This window comes from Nicotiana tomentosiformis, chromosome 1, assembly GCF_000390325.3.
Source record: "Nicotiana tomentosiformis chromosome 1, ASM39032v3, whole genome shotgun sequence".
In the NCBI taxonomy this organism is placed as follows: domain Eukaryota; kingdom Viridiplantae; phylum Streptophyta; class Magnoliopsida; order Solanales; family Solanaceae; genus Nicotiana; species Nicotiana tomentosiformis.
In genome coordinates, this window is record NC_090812.1 from 42,943,877 (window position 1) to 42,964,186 (window position 20,310).

General features: G+C 41.2%; 1 protein-coding gene across 1 annotated transcript; it reads right to left on the reverse strand.

The window, feature by feature from the left end:
* Positions 1-19,905: 19,905 nt before the first annotated feature.
* Positions 19,906-20,310, reverse strand: LOC138906346 (uncharacterized). Its single transcript, XM_070194893.1, has one exon. It carries the CDS (start codon positions 20,308-20,310, stop codon positions 19,906-19,908), a length of 405 nt encoding a protein of 134 aa, XP_070050994.1.

The window sequence follows — 20,310 nt, forward strand, 5'->3', positions numbered from 1 at the left end:
TGATTCGTTTAACTTCTAATATTTGTTAACCACTCTTATACACCCTTGTATCGTTTAAGACCAATAGGATTAACTTCTTATCATCTCAAAGATAATCTCTTCTTGGATTTACGTCAACTAACTTACGGCGTGATCTAAGGTACGCGAATTTGGTTGTAACAATGCGCGGGTTCAATCCTCATCGTTCGCCCATCAATAAATGGACTGTTTGTATTGGAGACACAAGACAAACCTAGAAAGAATTTATTCTGCAAGTCATCTCGAGGCTTTCAAATGCATCCAAGCAATTGGTATCCGATTTAAAGATAGAAAGCATAGATTCACGTCACCTACTTGCTGAAAGCAAAAATGGAATGGCCGATCATGAATTCTATGATGTTTTTTAAGACCTCACTAATCAGCAAACCACATTTTAGTTCTTAATGAATGAACCCCCGGATGAATAAAAGATATCCCCTCCCTTTTACTAAACCATGGGGAGCCCCGAGTAGTTTACCTTTCAATATCGAAAAAGACTTCTCTTCATCACAAGACTGGTCGGATCTGTCGTAGACACCTGAGAGATCTTCACAAGGCAAGCTAAAATAAAAGACTAAGAGGCGTTGCAAGCGAGCAAAGAGTTATGCTTTCATTTCTTTGTTGAGATTGAAATCAAGTTAAAAGGTTAAGTATAATGCACGCAAGCCAAGTAATGAAAAGGGCTTCCTTACTTTTCATTCATAGTAGACTTAATGAATAGTAGTTTGAAGCCTTATGAAAGCGGATTGTTTTGGCACTCGCTTCCTTCGTCTTAAGTGAAGTTCAACTTACTTTTTCGATTTGAAATTCTTAGTCGAGCTGATGGAGATATCGATTTTTTGTTCGAGGTTCAAGAGGAAGTAGAGGAACCACTGCCCAATGGTGCTTTTACGAAAGTATGGTCACCGGTGGCTAATACCTTCTCGAGACTATCGAACCTGAAATCCACTTTCTATTGCTCTTTTTAGGTTTGCATAATTTAGAAAGAGAGTGCCAAGAAACAACACATACCTATCACTTTTGGAATGTTTGGAACCCTTACTCAACATAGGGTCCAAAAAACCCAACATACCATTTTTTAGAGCGTAAAAGGGGAAAAGAGCTCTTGCGTCATTAGCCGCTTTTCAGCATTTCCTACCTGAGTTGTTGACCATCATCTGACCTCACACAGGAGGCCCCGCGATGAGTGATTCTCCCCCAAAAAACTCTACATATGATGTTTCGAAAATAGAAACATGTTATTTAGTAAATTAGAACCCATTGTGGGGTGCAACCAGGGAACAATTATCAACTAGTTTGAAAAGTTCTTCCATTTAGTAATGGAAGTCATCCATTGTCACTTTCTAAGGGTATGGTAGAGAGGCTTGAGAAGGTGGACAATCCTTCAGTGAAGACCTAGCAAGAGGCTGAATTCAAACACACCCAAAATCCACAAGAATTGTACAAACATCTATGGAGCGTAGCAAGGTACCTTGGCTTCAGCTCTCGTCACCTTACTCAATCCTACAGTGGAAACTCGAGTCGAGGAGCTGCAAGCGAGCAAATAAGCACTTCTTGTAACCAAAACAAAAACCCCATGGATCAGCAAAGGCTTGTTATGTACCGCGCCGCTAGTTTGAGACTTCCACCTTCCTATTTGAGTAAGGGATGAATATCGGACCCTACCGACGTTCAACAAATGACCGGACCTAGTGGTGCTTGCGGCTTTTCCTATTTCGGCATGGATTGAAAATACTGAATAGGAAAGGAAAACAAACTATCCAGCCTTTCAAGCCCTACTAAGTAAAGGGGGGTGCGTTGTTGGCTTCTTTAACCCCACTTCTGCTCAACATCGATCCTCTCACATACTTTCTGATGCAGCGGAACACTCAATGCCCAAGCAGTTACACTTTGTTGATTTCAGACTCCTCTGGTAGAGCCAATAACTATTCAGTAAATTGTCTTATGTTACTAAGTTTCAAGATATTCACTGAATCTTTCACGATATTTTGGTGGCAGGTACTAGTACATCGAAGCCTTAGAGAGCCGCTGCACTCCAGACAAGCCGTTGTGAAGCGCCATCAACCCATATCAGGCAACTCGAAAGGTCCATACATAAACTACTTGCTAAGAAAATGGTAAATAAGATAAGCGATCAAGGTGGCAAGTTAGGGATATAGGATGGAGTTTTCCAGATTGTGTGAACTTCCTTATATATTAAGCCACATGTGCGGGTGTGAAAGGATTTTATGATCTCGGTCATTCTTCTATGAAATATCGATTCTATAAATCATTCTATTTCAGAATCAAGTCCCCCTGAATAAGTAAGTCCAGGTGATTTCCCTAACCAGCTATTGGCTTTACCCGGCGGAACCGGCCGGGGGTATTCGGCATGGGTGGAGAGAGCATCGGAAGGGTTACTTCACCTTTGCTGATCACACACCGACCCGGGAAATCACTAGCTACAATTTATGAGATTATGATTGAAACTATTAATAAAAAAAGCCGCCTGAAGCCCTACCCGCCTTTTCTATATAGCCGCATAACCATAACATGTTTTCTCTAATGCCATAACAAAGCAAGACCTTTCCTACAAGGAAAGAAAGAACCCGCGGCTCCCCTTTTTCAATACCACCCTCACTCCCTCTGGAGTGAGTTCTTTTCTGCGGGATATAGGGATTCCTGTCTTTTGCTTATATTGGCTCCTATGGAGATGGATTGATATGGGGCTTTCTACTTCTTGCCTATTCAATTCTACTTGAACTGTTCAATGAGCGTTGTAACGATTCAAAGGAAAATCTCCTGGCTCAGAACTAGTCAACTTGTGGGGTGTCACATACCTTGCAGACAACAACCACACCAGTCACCGGTCTGGTCCCCTACCCCACAAAGTAGCTTGATGGCTGAACCACTCCCATGGAGAATAGTACCCTTAGGGCCGACCCGACACCGACCGGCTGAGACTCCCGTGCAGTAGGAGTGCACTTAGTCGGTATTCGTGTGCTCGTATGCCTTTCGAGGCTTCCCCCTTGTAAATATTCTAAGATAAGAAAGCAAAACCTCACCTCTTTCTATTGCTGAACATAAACCTACTTTAGATCCACTAGAGCATGTAGATCTCTTAGACTACAAAGAAAGAAGTTGGTAACAACAAAACTCTTTCTAAACCACTAGAGATAGTCACCTACAATAATCAGTCTACCTACGCAACATTGTAGAGAGACGTTTGACTCCACGTATCTGCTGAACAGTTCCAAAGTAGCAATACGAGTGAATTAAGGTGCTGTAAGAAGTAGTGAATACTTTTTCCATGGAGACAAACCCCTCCGGCGGAAATGTTCCCTTTGTCACTATAGACCTAACTCTCTATGAACCTTTTCGATTATTAGTAGCGGCTCGTGAAGTAGCCCTCTTTCATTACAAAAAAAGGGTACATGACCCTTTACTTGATATTATACTAGTAAAGTCAAGCTTAAAGGCCTTTTACTAATATAATAGAAGGTAAGGCAGTCAGGCCCTATCTAAGTAAAGCTACGACTCCTTGGTGAGCATGAAAAGGCGGTACCCCTATCACAACAAGGCAAGTTTAGTTGGCGGACCACTTTTTGCCCGGGGAGGAATCGTTTTTGTAGTAAAAAAAACCTTTTTCACCTAGCTCGCTGGAAGCTAAGAGTCTTATAGCCCAAAAATGGGAATAGAAGTTTTAGTAGTTCCTTACTTAAAACACTAATCTATTTATAGTCAAGCAAGCCTTTCACCTGGCTAACACAGAAAAAAGCACCAGCTGGGCCTTTCTCTTTGTTTCGATGAAAGCCTCAACGCTCGCGTTCTACGGAGAACGGTTTTGATATTTACCTTCATCAAACCCGGAAGCAAAGGGAGAAAACTCAAAAACTAGTAAATAAAGGGTGCTTGTGTTGTGGTTTTGAGTTCCTTGGCTTATGTTCTAATAGAAACCATAGGAAGAAAGCGGGGAGAATGGTCCCTAGTCTCGTTTTTACCGAGACTGATTCTCTATGGCATGGACGTCTTTGATTGGATGGAGATAGGTATATAGAAAGTGTGTAGTGAGGGTGTTTGTAAATCACTAGGTAGACATACAACACTCATCCCAAGCAATACCCAAAAGTCCCATGCCTTTCTTGGTCGGACCAACCCAAATTGCGATTTTAGACAAGTCTTTCTGAATTGGAAGAGCAAGAAGCGGAACTAGAAGAAAACTTTCTTTCTCTTTGTGGATAACCAATTCATTTTCAAATATAGTTGGGAGACTTTACCCAAGAAATGGTCAAAAAAATAGAAAGATCGGAACATGGGAATAGATCTGATACCAATACGCACTACCTATTTCAATTGTTGTGCTTTCTAAAATTGCGTACCTATACAAGGGTTCACGTTTCGATCGATATTTGCGGAGTTGATTATCCCTCTCGAAAACAAAGATTTGAAGTGGTCTACAATTTACTGAGTATTCGGTATAACTCACGCATTCGTGTACAAACCAATGCAGTTGAAGTAACACGAATATCTCTGGTAGTCAGTCTATTTCAATCAGCCGGTCGATGGGAGCAAGAAGTTTAGGATATGTTTGGTGTTTCTTCCATCAATCATCCAGATCTACGTCGTATATCAACAGATTATGGTTTCGAGGGTCATCCATTACGAAAAGACCTTCCTATGAGTGGATATGTGGAAGTACGCTATGATGATCCAGGGAAACGTGTGGTGTCTGAACCCATTGAGATGACCCAAGAATTTCACTATTTCAATTTTGCTAGTCCTTGGGAACAACATAGCGACGGATAATTCAAAATCAGAATAGGTCCTGTCCAGGGGACAAATCAATAGGAAATGCGATTTGCTTCGTAAGAATAAGAATTCACTTCTATGAAATGAAAGAGTTTCATGGGAATTGTCTTTATCGTCGGATATCATTGAGAAAGAAATAGGAAGAAGTGTTATCGAACAATTTCCTGCAATTCTTCCCAGTATGGAATGAGTAAAGAATCAAGCTAGAAGTCTCGATCTATACGAAATGTACTATTTTTTTTTCGGTTTCATTGATAATAGAAAAGACTTACTCTAAAGGGGCGCTAGCGCTTGACTAATAACATATCAAAGGGGCCTGAAAAAACGTAAGAGTCTGCTACAATAGGCATGCTTCGCTTCTTCAAGCTCTGCCACGTTTTTCAAAAATCAAAAAATAGCGCTAACGAGCAAGAAAACGGATGCGCTAAGGCGCAACTTCATATAGCTGCTATGCCCTTGCTCCTTGCCTTATCTTGCTTAGTAAAGAAACCTTTCACGCTAGGTGTTCACCTTTTTTGTCTGGGTGGAAGCTGGAGGGTAGTGCATGCTTAACCGGATACACGGAATTAGGATCTCTGTTGTATGCAAATCTTTCTATCGTGAAAGCCTCTCTTATTCAAAGGGCTTCTTATTTAGATCCCTTTTTCTTGCTTAGTTTTAAGCAAGCGTTGGTAGGAGAGGCGTGATAATGATGAGTATATAAATCAATAAAGACCAAAAAATAATAAATGGCAGGATAAATTAGATATCTATGGAAAAAAATAATGATGTAGAGGGCGACTGACAAGGAGGCTCGACCTACAGGGAGAGTGCTGGGCAGGGATTCTCTACAATGACACTGTTGTAGACCAATTGAAAGGGATGTAGCGCAGTTTGGTAGCGCCATTGTTTTGGATATGAAATGTTACAGGTTCAAATTCTGTCATCCCTACCTATTCTTTTCCTCTAGGAAGTAACAAGGGATCCATTGAGATCGATTCAAATTGGACATAATCGATTCCATTGAGATCTATTCTTGTCCTCTTAATGGAGCGCGAGCTTTCTAACTATTTTATGTGAGATGGGTGCCTTCACCTCTATAAGAACCTACATCTCAAAAGAGATTAATTAAGGCCAGTTTATGACCATTAATTCAGTAACAAAGGAGCATAGTGACATGCTCACATAGCTAAAGCCTTCAAGTCCTATTATCGGAAAGGGACTTTTTCCATTATTTATACTATTTTCGATCGGACCTTGCCCTTGACAATTCCTTTTCTATCCCTATATTAGCATTATCCCGACTTGCCATTAGAGTGTTCTTTTAAACGTTGAGAGGAAGGGACCTGCAGACATACCATCAGAGCTAGATTTATCTTAGGATCGGTCAATTGCCCCAACCCCATCATCGAATGAGGTTAAGTGCGCCTTTCAGAGACTTTGATAAAGAATCCCTTCCTTCGTCGAATGGCTAGACACTTCTATCATGGGATCTCTTGAACCTATGAAACTCGTGAAAGTGGGTGAACTGCTTGCCCCTTCCCTTACTCTCCTTGCACTTATCCTGAGTCGAGAGGTGAAATTGAAAGTGGAAATAGAATTCCATATCCGTTGTGGTGCTTTGCTCCCTCTGGTTCATTGATCTGTGGGCATACGGGTCTTTTCCGTAAATAAAAGATTGCTACCCTTGTCCCTCACAGCACCACCCTTGTCCCTGAACCAAATTCTTGTGCCGTAAGTGACAACCGTTTTGGTACCTTGCTATATGTTTGGCCTCCATTTCCTCTTCTCTCGTATCTGTCCATCTTTCAGATGGTGAAGGAATAAATTATGACAATAATTGCGATAATGGAAACGAAGCATGCGGCAAGGCCTCCCATTCCAAGAACACAATCGGGAATCTTCGTTCCTCTTTTATGATGATGAATGGAAATGCTGCCCCGCGTAAGCCTTTGGAAGCAAACAATCGTAAAAAGGAAAAATCGAGAAGTAGTTTAAGTAGAGCTAAGGTAAAAAACATGGACAATCCTGTGTATTCGATCTAGTGCTCTCACTTTCCCCCAAGGGGCCAGAAAAAGATACCCAATGTTCAGGGTAGAAAGCCAGGGTTTGGTACTTTGAGGAGTTGGCCGCCGAGAGAGCACTGAGACGAAGAACCTAGCTAGGAATTTCCCTGTCTGTGTCTACTTGTTGAAAACCTAAACGGGAAAGGTATGCGTATCAAGAGAAAATGAGCAAAGCAAGGGGAGAGCTTATGCCCGGCTAATTGAATGGAGTTCTCGTCTTTAAATAATCACGTTCAAGTATCGAGGAGATTGATTTGAAGAGCTTTGGTGAGGTATGCTAAGCAAGATAGCTCATTTCTTGGGTAAGGGCTCTATATAGCCTTAGAATGCCATCTTCTGGTCCTCATGTAGATGATTCCCCATATGAGAAGTGAAAGATTGGTTTATTAGTTTGAAGATCGCTGTTGTGGGATCTAGAGGCTCTATCCGCATTGACGATAGTCCTTCATTGCGACTTAGATTGCACGATCAAGATCAAAGTGTCTGTCCGTTCGGTAAGTCAACCAATCGTCATCTTATCTTGCATGAGCATTGTCGTCCCAATCACTTCCTCATCCTCAACCTCTAGAGGAGTGGAAGAGACTTTTTTGTCCTTCTTGTTTTGACTTTTGATCTGACTTCTTCTCATCTAAGCATTTGCTTCGACCTACAAAAACTCGGACGAGCGGCGTCAGCCGACCTAGAAGAAAACACAAATAGAGATAGGTCAACTAATTAATAGGTATACTTGTCAAGCGACACAGACACAAGTACATAAGGAATCACATCATCACCTCCTTCTTGCTCTTTGGCTTTATTAGCATCAGTTGATGCCTCTCTTTTATGACTTATGTGTTTCGGTGCTTTCCCTTATTTTTTAAGAATAAAGATCTTCATTGATCTCCACTACGGCTGTCACTCCTACATGATCTGGATACGTTTTTTACATATTATGAGAAGGTCGTTGAAGTAGGATAGCTAGCGGGATAGTCCCGCGGTACTCCTTTCCTCTGTTGACACAATTTACCAATGGGGACCGACAGACAGCTTGCTTAGTAAAGTCATTTATCTTCCATTCAGGGGTCATAAATGATTAACAAAAACGAAGTGTGAGTGTAACGAACTAGAATTTTGGACCAGTATTGCAGCGAATAAAGGAAAAAGGTCCCGGTAGGGGTCAGCAGCGTTGGGAGGCAGAGGAGAACAACAAGGACTCTCTCCTGTAGCCGATATCCCGCCCTTCTTCCGTAAGGATGGATTCGGGCTTAAGCCAACTCGACCAAGGGGGGGAAGGATTTTGAGGAGGATAACTCCTTTTCAATAATAAGAGCGTAACCTACCACTAATGTATGTAGACTAAGGACTTTTCATTTCAATGGGATTCTCGTCTCAAGGGCATTTCCGCCAATCACTTCAACAGTGCCAAAATGCCCTATTCCTCGAGTCACTGAAACCGCTGACCCAACTTAAAAGAACCTTCGTACTTCTTATCAGCCGGGGATCGATCATATTCGCATTTCCACTATGTTTGAGCACCGAGCAGCCATCAAAAGCAAAGAGATCAGGTCGTTATATTCTATTAAATAGATGCTGATGCTCCCAAACTGCTATAGGTGTCTAATTATCATTCCCTTCCCGCATCACTAAATCACTAGAAAGATAAAGAGATCAAGGATCGAAGTTATGAACTGACATGAGTGTAATCGAAGCAACTAGTCCTGTCCAAAGAGTCCCAACCTAGGGAAAGTCTTTTGTCAGGGGAGAAAGCCGGCTTAGCAAAGGATGTTTTTCAAGGGATCATCGACAAAAACTACTTATGCAGACCAAAAACCTCAGTATGTGGAAAATTCTTCCAATCCGGGTCGGAAAGAAGGGTGGTGCCTTAGCCCATGGGTGTAAAATCATTTGGTCATATGCTATCTACTTGTCCAAAAGGCCAAGCCAATGTAACCAGAAAGGAATAGTTTGATCCTGGCTCAGTAATAGGACCAGTTCCCACCTCAAATACTTATTGATCATTTGGTAAACCCCCTTCCTTTCGCTCTAGTAGCTGGTTACCTCCTTTCCTTCGAAGTCTTTGTTGAGCTTATCCCCCTTTCCAGCTAGAGCTGTTTGTATATAGTTCAACTATAACCTTTGTTAGCCGATCTGTTTTCTTCCGCCTAAAACCTCTCCTTATTCGGTTGAGTTAGCATATGCTTCTTCTTTCTCTTCCTCGCTAAAAGAGAAAAAAAATTTCTCTCTACTTGTACTTTCCCTCTTATACTACAATATTATTTAATATTCTGTTAGGTGATTACTTTTCATTTTATATAGCTGTAAAAGCTTCCCTTTTCTTTCACTTACTGATGTCTGCTCCGACCCTGCCTTTTTCTTTATTCCAATTCTACTTGAAACTAGTCCCGTCTTCGCAGCTTTTCTAAGAAGTTATGTTTCTATCAATAGAAAGATCTCTTTATTCTATTCATGCGTCTTAAAAGTAACTTACTTCCATTTATATATGTAATTGTTGAGATCAGGCCTACGAGAGGTATTCAACAAGTACCACTCAACTATGCAAACTAAGACCCCTTATAAAAGTTCAAGGAAGTAAAGCTACATACTACTGGAAAGAGATGGGACTTTTCCTTTCTATTTCTTGCGGGCTATTGATTTTGGGTTGAGGCTTTGCTTGCTTACTTTCACACTTCCTTTAGTGAGCTACTTAAGGATTAAGGTAAGGGGCACTCCTAGTATAGATTACCATTCTAACATGTCTTTGCTGGTAGATAGATGAGCTTAATTAGTTACCCGAATTAAAGAGGACTCTTGAATAAGTTGACTTTGCCTGGGCATCATCTTTCCTTTCACTCACTAGTCGAGTACTTCCTCCTGTCAGATAGAAGCTTTTTCAGAGGGTACTTCGCTTCCAGCTCTTCTTGTGCGATACCACTTCCCGTGCTTGTAAATATCATCCTCTTACCGCTCTTATGGATCAATCGGTCAAATATAGGAAACTGGCCAATTGTTGTCAACTGGTATCGGCACAACCACAAATCTCTTTTTTTCTTTGTTTACAGCTGGCCTTACATAAATAAATAGGAGTTCCTGCTTCTAGCTAGCTCAATCAGTGCGATGGAGTTCAGTTCTTTCAATCTCTCCGCCAGGGAAGTGCTCTTCAGGCTGAGGTCCAATTCATCCTGTAGGCTTATTGTAGAAAGGAAATATTCAGTCAATCATCATCTACATTATATAATAATAATAATAATAATAATAATATATATATATATATATATATATATATATATATAAAAGATTAAGTGGGAAAGGCTTCCCTCGGTATAGCGAGGGAGGACCCAAGCCTTCGCTCGATCACTGAACAGCCAGTCTTAAGTCCTTAAATCAGTCAGCAAATTAATAAGTCCATCAATCTTCCATGTATTAGTCTCACAAGCCCGTAGACTAGTCCAGTAGTGGGTGAGAAGAGTCTGTGCTTTGGTGGCCATCGGGCATCCAATAAGAAGAAGTAGCTCCGCCAACAGCGCACGCAAGCTGCTCAGGAAGAGCACAACTCTTACTAGCAAAGGGAGGTGATCAGCTCAATTGAATGAGAGGGCGCGGGGGGCATAAAATTCTTCGATCTTGCCTGTTGCACTGCGTGGTTACAAATTTCATTGATTGATCGGATTTTGATCAGAAAGGAAGGTAATTTTCTTCTCCCACCCGGCGGTTAAAATAAAAAGAAAGAATTCATTGCTTCAACCTCTTTTCTCGTGGTAGGTAGAAGAGACAATAGAAGGGGGATGCCCTTTAATTAAGCAAAGAACACACCGAAGCTAGACAGATTGGAAAATCCCTTTTATTATTAAAAGGAATAATCTCTGTAAATATCTATCTATATTTATTCCCCGTAAGAAGGAACTTCTTCCCGATCCTATAAAAACTACCAGCAGGAATTGAACCTATGAATTTGCCCCTTTACTAGGAAAGGTGCTTTAACCATTCAGCCATGGATGCAAAAAGACTCAACGAGTGAAATAGGTTTTGGTATTCCTTCTCGAGCTTCTATTTCTTCCGTTAAAGGAGATTTGAGAAAAGATAGAATAGGAAGACATGTTTCCAGAACGAACAAGATACGAGAGATAATAACAGAATCAATACGAGCTTGTGGCAAATACTTGGGGCATACTCTCTCTTAGTCGGGTGACCCATTAAACACATGGGCCCCAAGACATATACCACATGAATCTAATGTAAAGTCCATTGGACTCCCGTAATTGTTTAAAAGGATCATTATTGAAAGGCCCCAGATCCAGGTAGTATAAAACAGAAGAAAACTACAACTTTTATGAATTAGAAAAATGAGGGGATAAAAAATTGCGTAAGTTTTCTTATTCAAAATGGCTGTATTAAGACACCAGGCAGACCAAAAATAAGGCCAAGTAATACCAACATAAACAAAAATCACCAGAATAATTAAAAATATAGAATATAGGAAATGGTCCATTATTTGATTTGCAGTTCTTCTTGGGAAGGGCATACTGGCGATACAACGGTTAGACTTACCCCGTCCCAACCTAGAGCTAGCTTGTGATGAACTTTCCAATCAAAACATAGTTTAATAATTAGAATTAGATGCATTAAGGAAATATATATATATATATATATATATATATATATATATATATATATATACACATACTCCTCCTCAAAAACTACGGATTATAAAACATAGAGCATTCTGAAGGGTTTCATTAATGAGTAGGGTATAGAGAAATGAGAAAAGTACCAAGCACTTTTATCTACGTACGAGTATGAGTTGGGTAAGGCTTTGGATCATAATGAAATTCTTTCTTTTTTTCCCTCCTATTCTTGTTTGATTGATCATAAGTATCCAACAACACCACGCCAGTTTAGAATTCGATACTAAGGGCTAAGGCACTTTTTGATTTCGTTCGGTTCCCAACACCAGTTCTAAAATATTGGATCCATTCAGTATAGAGAGGGCTATTTCGTCCTAGCTTTCTAATTTATCTGTCCTAATAGCGTTCGAAGCCTAACGTCCTTGCAAGCTTTGGATTCTTTTCTTATCTCTGATCGGGAAAGAGGTTACCAAGCAAGTTAAACTATACTTGCCTCTTCTCCTTCTTGTCCTTTTGTACTTTCGTTCTTCTTATTCTCGTATCCGAAATCGGAACAAGCACTTCTTTAATAGCCTCACTTTGTTAGATTCTTGTTAGCGGTACTAGTTTGTAGTCCTTATTGATTGGAACACAAGCTTTACCAACCAAGCCAACCCGATATGACCTTCGAAACTCTCTTCTCATACTCCTCGTTCGTCGTTCCAGGCATACTCCAGTTACCTCTTCTCTTACAGAGCCTTGTCTATTCGATTTCTTTCCTACTCTTCTTCCTACATCATTAGATAAAGTGCCTTCATTAATAGACAGAGTAGGAGTACGTAGTAAGAGTCAAGGTCAAGGTTGATTGATAAGTTCAGTGGAAAGAACAATCGATGCGAGGCCTAGGTCAAGGCAGGAAGTTAAAGTGTGACTTCCCCCGTGGTTGGGGCAGGGGTTTAAGTGTCTGATTTGACAATGAACACTAAATGAAAGAGGCAATCAATTTTCTTACCCGCCTACGATTGATTGGAGACTTATTCAGTAGGTCCTCCTTCCCTACATAAAGGAATTCCAGGGCATTTTCTTAGATCGTATTTTCCTTCCCTTACTCCTGAATAGTGAAAGATTGAGCCTTTTTTGTTCAACCCATGTGTTGGAGTTCCAGAGCACACTCTACCTTTGTGTCCTCATTCTTCTATGCCAAGAATGATCCAATTGAATCTTCTGAAGCTGATATGTAAAATCTCAAGGCCTCAAAAGAGGCCCATTTATGCTAATCAAATTAGTATTCATGCGGAAGTATTTCCCCTATCATAGAAGGTGTGAAGCAGGTGGGGTCTTTAAAGAAAAAAAGCAAAGCAAGTTCCAGGTATGCGGGCAGATGGGTGTTTCTGGATAGTCCAAAACTAGTGATCTAGGCTTCTCCAGTAAAGAATCGACGCATGCCAAGTAGACTACAATTTGTGGCACCATATCCTACCTATCCCAAAGGGAAGTCTCCAAAGTGGGATTGTATATTAACTAAGTCTCCGACGAAGAAGGTTCAGGCATGCTTCGACTTAGCCCTATGATTCGCTAATTCATCTCTTTTTTTGATATTCCGCAAAGGAGGTGGGTAGGGTCAGCGAAAGAAGTGGCAAGGGCAGAAGAAATGGTTTCAATTCAAGATTCCCGCTCCTAAAAATGGGTATTAAACAACGAACATAGTGGATTAGGTAAAACCTCAAGCAGAAAGTCCAAAGCCAAGGGTTTTTTTTTTCAATGCGTATGTTTTAAATGTCAGACTTAGAATATATTATTTATCTCTACTTTATTAATGGGATAGGAATTCATAGTGGTACTTTCATAGATCCCTCGAGCGAGAAATATGCTGCGTCGGGGCCTCCTCAAGGTCATTCAGAACCACTTGTTGGCTGTTTATTGACTACAAAAATGCAATGTTCAATGGTGGGGCAGAGCACTAGCGAGAAGCTTCCCTTGGGATTGTTTTCCCAGTCAATCTTACTTTTTTGCGCTTATATGCTTTTCTCTATCTTTGATGTCAGGCCCAGTCCTAGTGACCCATTGGATTGGATTTCTCCCTTGGGCGGACTCCATATGGGGATAACTTATTCCAAGTAAAGTCCAGGAATGAATTCTTATCAAGGAATCGGTAAGCTGATGTGCCATCGTTCCATCCTCTAGCAATTATCGACTTGGGAATGAACGAAGTCGCTTCACTTCACAGTAAAGGTTTGTTGTAACGGTGGACTGACAGATCAGCTCTAAGGCCTGAGTGCCTAGGTTGCAGTTGTAAGAGTCGCTGCCGATGAGTTCCATATGCCAGAGTCTTCGATAAGAAAGAGGTGTCTGAGTAAACAGAAGTAAGATCTTTCTAGTTCTTGAACTAGCCTTCCCCAACTTGAAGTCAAGTGAGGAACTCTTTCTTTATATAGGCTATTTTTCCTTGAAATCCCATTCTATCCATCTTATTAATCTGTGTAAGTAAAGACTAGCAGGGCATTCTCTTGCATCAATTCCTCTCTCACTCATTTTATTCTTGCATCAACTGCTTGAAGACAACCTTTACTTTCTAGTTGTAATCTTTCATATCCTTTAGGTGGGGATAGGTTCATATGAGGACTGGGTAACATAGGAAGGAAAGGCTTAAACTAGAAGGGATAAGAAAGGGAATTTGTAACACTCTTAGTAGAAGGCCGAGTTGAAACTCCCTCTATCATCAGTTATTGCGTACATGACAAACAAGTTATTGAGGGCTCTTTATGCCAAATACTTTTACACTAATGGGGATAAAACAAGAAATATCCTAAGCAATAAAGATCCTCCTATTGATACTAGCACTAGTGGGACTGGCTCCCGGTGAAAAGGAATTACACTAGATCTTGGCAATGGCACTCAAACAAGCTCAGCAGGGAGAGAAAGAAGAGAAGGGGAAGAGAAAGTATGACGAAAATGGTATCAAATAGGTTGCTTGTAGCGATTGCAATTGCTTATTTGGTTGGGATTACCAGCCTGACCAAATAATAAGATAAAAAGAAGAGTTCTCGCCTATGGCTACATGCCCATTAAGAGCTATACCTTACGTCGAGCTAACTGCATAGGAATAATGGAACTTTCCTAAAAAGCCTAATAGTAATTAACCGTATTGGAAACGACGAATAACACTCTGAAAGGAGGTTCCCTCCCAATAGATGTCACGAGGGAGCAAGGCATGATTGCTCTGTCATCCTCCGACCCCACCCCCCCTTTCCACTTCTAAGTAGTGGTGTTGGTGTGTCTTGTTGCAATCATTCTGGTCAATCCCTTTCCTGAACCATAGGTAAGGGATGACAGGAGATGGCCCTTATAGCAAAATAAACTAGCCCCTCATTTGAGAGAGTAAATAGAATAGTGTCGGGCTTACGATAGTCTGACTTTTGAACGACTAACCAACTACTAAGATCCCGCCCACCCCAACCAATAAGGGTAAAGTGTTCATTCATACCTTCAACAACACCGAGATATTGGCCCATGACAATGTTTACTTCATCTTCAAGAGGAAGCATCCTGGATCTTATGGCCTCAGGCAACCCTAGATCCTTTCCTACTTCCTTGTGATTCCAATAAGACGCTTCAACCCTGTTAAGTTTTAGCTGGCTATCACGGTCCAATAAAGATTTCCAATTTCGATTTGGAATTGTTGAGCAGTAGGTTAAAGATAACCTCCTTTGAAGTACCATGTATGGATCCGGGGGCTGCTTCTGCTCTGTCTATACTAGCTTGCATGACGGGCTGTAAGACGCTCAATCAATCGGACGCTATCCCACCCTTCTTCCCTGATATAAACATTCACGCCCTTTAGAGTTAAGGAATTACAGTTAAGAGTTCTTACTTTTGAGTTCCTACTCTGACTATTTAGAAGGCTATAATAATACCTTAATGAATTGAAGCGGATAAAGCTCCACATTTCTCTAATTTGAATCGAAAGATGCTTTTTACTCCTCCACATTTGAAGGTTGGTTACATCCAATATCTCCTATGAGGTTGTCTTAAAGTCCGCTTTGTCTAGGCAGAGGTATAGCCCTTTTTGAATACATATGACTTGGTGCTCATTTATAGGAAGATTTTCCGCTCTGAAGTCAAGTCTTTTTTGGAGCTCCTTCCAAAGAGGTTGGGATTAGACTTTCAATTGGATGTGTCCCGGTCAAATCGTTAACAACAGATCCCTACAGACGTACTACTTTCAATCAAGTCTTCTCTCCTTTACCTTCTTGATTGAACCTAGCCCTCTTTTGGGGCACAGGCATTGAAAGACCGCTTTTGGAATAGGCTTTTTGGTGCTAGGTTGAGGAAGATAAGGGATTTACTATAACTATATAAGTAATGTTGTTAAGTAATGGCTTGCGCTAAAGGAACTGAGAGATGCCTCGTTCTTTATATTCCTGCTATCCAAAAGAGCGGGGAAGGCTAGAAGGAAGGGATTGAGCTTGAAGGCTTTCACAGATTGATGCCGAGACCAGATTCGAAACTAGACTTGGGTAAGGCCGGGTATTCAGTGTATGGTTTGATGGGACTAGGAAGAAGAAGGTTTGGCAAGTGAAGGGGAATTCCTCTATAAGAGAAAGAGTGCCTCGAGAATAGGCTTTGAGCGAGAATCCGATTCAATTCAACTATTGTCCTCTATTCAATCCCTGACACTATTCTATTTACTCTCTCAAATGTGCGGTTCAGCCCGGTTTAGACACAATAAAGGAGATTATCACTGAAGGTTAAATTTTAGCTTTTGAATTTTGATTAATTTAATCTCCCGCTCCGGGTATTATTTTGCGTCGTTCCGTATATGAGCCTCTTCAAACCGGGCTTATTGCTATTGATTGATCCCCCATAGGATGCGGTCAGTGAGAATTCATTATTGGGGACAGACAGACCGGTAAAACAGCAGTAGCCACTGATAGGTTTCTCACTCAACAAGGTCAAAATGTAATATGTGTTTATGTAGCTATTGGGCAAAAAGCATCTTCCGTGGCCCAGGTAGTAACTACTTTACAGGAAAGGGGGGCGATGGAATAAACTATTGTGGTAGCCGAAAGGGCGGATTCCCCTGCTACATTACAATACCTTGCTCCTTAGATAGGAGAAGCACTGTTTGAATATTTTATGTATCGTGAACGACACACTTTAATCATTTATGATGATCCCTCCAAACAAGCACAAGCTTAACGCCAAATCTCTCTTCTATTACGAAGACCGCCCGGTCATGAAGCTTATCGAGGAGATGTTTTTTATTTGCATTCACGCCTTTTGGAAAGACCGCCCTTCCTTATTATAGGAATAACTTTCCGACTCTACAAGCACGTGAAGTGAAGTGATTCCTGGGTGGGGATCACGAAGGCAGTTGTCGTTCTTCTGTAAAAGCAAGGGAGTAGGGAAGTCACATTTTCTCTAAGGATAAATAGCTAAATATCCCTGCTCTAAGTTCTTGAACGTGTTGTCTTTTACCAACAAAAACCACTAGTGGGTTAGCGGGTCTCTCGTCTATGGAATGGACAACAGCTATACCCGATTCCTAAACTCTAGCTCCTGCTCATGAAAGTGAAGATTTTGATGTCCACACGGCCGAAGGATCCAATAGTGAATTCTTCTTTTCTTTACTCAAAGCCGAAGCTGGTTATGAAGGATCAAATAGGTCATGGATTGGGGAGTCATTGAAACCAAGACTTTCGATTTAGTGTATATTAAAAAGAACAGAGGAAGGAGCCTAGCCTATCTTATATAGTAGAGTATTAGGCCTAACTCACAGGAAGATCTAAAGGCTATTAAATAGTCGCCTAAGCAGACGATGGACGAGACTCTAGAAGAGTGGCTTTGTATGTGTGTATAGTATAACCGCCTCTTCAAATCAATTGAATCAATGCAAGCAATGCTGTTCCCACATGCCTATTCATTCATATTTGGTTGGATTCCTCGGTTCATCTTATGCCAACGATGGAATAGCCTCTTTTTCTTGCTATTACTTTCCTTCATTCAGGTATGGGGGCTGGGAATATGAAGGTCTAGTAGGCTTCGTCAGTTTGATAAGGTGAACGACGAATCCGAGTGATCGAAGGTTCAAGTACTGAGCAAATATTCAAACGTCTATTCATGTGAGAACTTCTTGCCCCTTTGGTTGACACCACCTTAGCTTTAGTCAGTAAGGGATGGGGTGACTATTAGATAGGGACTCCGGAAGTTCATGGGAAGAGGTTAGTGGAAGAGATCATCTTTTCGGGGTTGGATTCACCGAAGTGGATGATAGGCAAGAAAGGACAGAGGAGCGGACCTGACAAGCATAAGATTCATTCAATAGCCAAGTAGGAGAGTATGCACCACTCCGAAGTACTAATAACTAAGTTGAAAAGAGAGCGGGGTAGGCCATAGACGACAGTGAAGTATAGACTACTTACCAAAGACCATAGATAATTGCGAAAGACCAGCAGAAGGGCATTAGTCGCCGAGGAAGCTAGTGCGCGTAGATCAAATCTTAGTGGAGAGACCATACATAGGAAAGTTACAAGGACATGTTATCAACAGGGGTCGATGGCAGGTTCGATTACCGAGAAGCTAATAATCAAAGATTATGCGGAGGGTCCAGCAGTTACAAATAACCCAAGCAGAAGGTTCAAGCCTATTTGAATTTGTTATTGGAAAATGAGGGGGAAGACATCTGTCATGTAGAGGCAATCCTCAATTACGTACTTTGACCTAACGGCTTACCATTCTATAAGAGAACGGTTCAACTGGTTAGGTGGTCTGACGCATTATTCATTGTGCTTTATTTAAAGCAGTGTGTGTCATCCGGGGTGATAAAAAAGAACCATACCGTGTTGACAGTGTCCATGTACCATAATCATCAAGCTACCCTCGGATTCTTCCCTCCAGATATTAATGAGGTGGGCGGGAAGGATAGATCCAACTTATTATATACGGATACGGATATTCCTTATCATTCTAATCTTGATATAGTTCCAACAAGCCTATTATTTGACTCTCCTATAGTGTATAGTATATTCTTTCCATCTTACTACTAGGATAGATATTCTAACAACAAACTACCTAGCTTAGCTAGTTGACCGCTCCGCATCGTGAATTTCATCGGAAAGGGTATCCGATCTCTCTTTTATAGGTTGTTTCCCTCATATATGACCTATCTGAGTTAGCCCTCCCAAGCGGACAATGAGGTGGATCATATGATCCTGAAATAGGTCATCATGGATATCCTGATCTTTTATCTGCTCATTTCATCCGGTATTTGAATCATACGATTCTGAGTATTTTGCTTTTCACATTCAGTCTACAAAACCAAAACGAGGACTTTCCTCGCTAGTTGGAATAAAAACCTCAACAGCAGCCTTCATTGAACCCCTTCTTCCTATCCTTGCTACCTATGAAACAAGTCCCTCTTTCACTCACTAAAGAAGATGCAGCTGATAGATGGATGAATATATATTTGATGGCCACTTCTATGAAGAAAAATCTCGAGTTGGAGGCATCGCTAGGAAAAAGGCCAATTGATTCGGTTTTGTCGAAATCAACGAGTGGACTAGAAATCATAGATCCATTTTGTGATCCACGCGACTCAGACAAGAATCCTATATCTTACCCACCCAGTGTTGTTCTAATTGAATTTCAAAGATCTCGCTTGCTGTCAGAGTGCATTTTGTGACTTGTTCTCCTGCCCCTGTCACCTCAGATAAAGTCAACAGGAAATCGTGATCGGAGTCGTGGTTTGAAGATTATGATTTGAAGATTCATTCAACAGAGAAGGGTGTTTTGGTTGCCGATACCGAGGTTGAATGAATCATTCCACCTGGCAATAGCAAAAATAGAGTTTGGCACAGGTCAAAGGGGAAAGCAAGGAGGAATTCCTCTTTGGAAAGGAAAAGGGCAGTTCCAAACGAAGGACCCAGTATCAAGGGGCAAGCTTCCCGGTCACCAAGTGTCAAGTCCCGAGGGCTTGTGTCCCCCGAAGGCTTTTTTTTTTTTTTTAGTCTTTCCTTGCAATGAACCTAGAACTACCCTGAGATGATCGGCATAGTCTTATCGACTTCGTGAATATATAAGAATATCGTCAATAAACACTATCACAAAAGAGTCGAGAAATGACTTAAAACCTCGATTCATAAGATCCATGAAGGCTGCTGGGTCATTTATTAGCACAAAAGACATCACTAGAAACTCAAAATGCCCATACCGGGTCCTAAAAGTTATTTTCGGAATATCCCGCTCCCTAATCTTCAATTGATGATAACCGAATCTTAAATCAATCTTGGAGAAGCACCTAGTACCTTGCAATTGGTCAAACAAGTCATATATCCTTGACAGTGGGTACTTATTCTTGATTGTGACCGTATTAAGATGCCGATAGTCAATACACATTCTCAGTGACCCACGTTTCTTCCTTACAAAAAGGACTGGTGTGCGCCAAGGCGACACACTTGGCTAGATTAAACCCTTTTCTAATCTCTCAATTGTTCCCTTAGCACCTTCAATTCTGCCGGTGCCATTCTGTAGGGTGGAATAGATATAAGATGTTTGTCTGGCATCACATCAATCCCAAAATCAATCTCCCTATCAGGTGGGTTCCCAAGGAGATCTTCCGGAAAGACTACCGGAAATTCATTCGCAACAGGCACAGACCCAAGTGTAGGTGCCTCAGCATCGGTGTCTGTAACTAGTACAAAATGGTAATTACACCCCTTAATGATCATTTTCGTGTCCTTAAGGAAAGAAATAAACCTACCCTTCAGCAGTACATCGTCACCCTTCCACTCAATAACTGGCTCATTTTGAAATTCGAACATAACAGTCATGGTTCGGCAATCAAGCTTGGCAAAATAAGAATAAAGCCAATCCATCCCCAT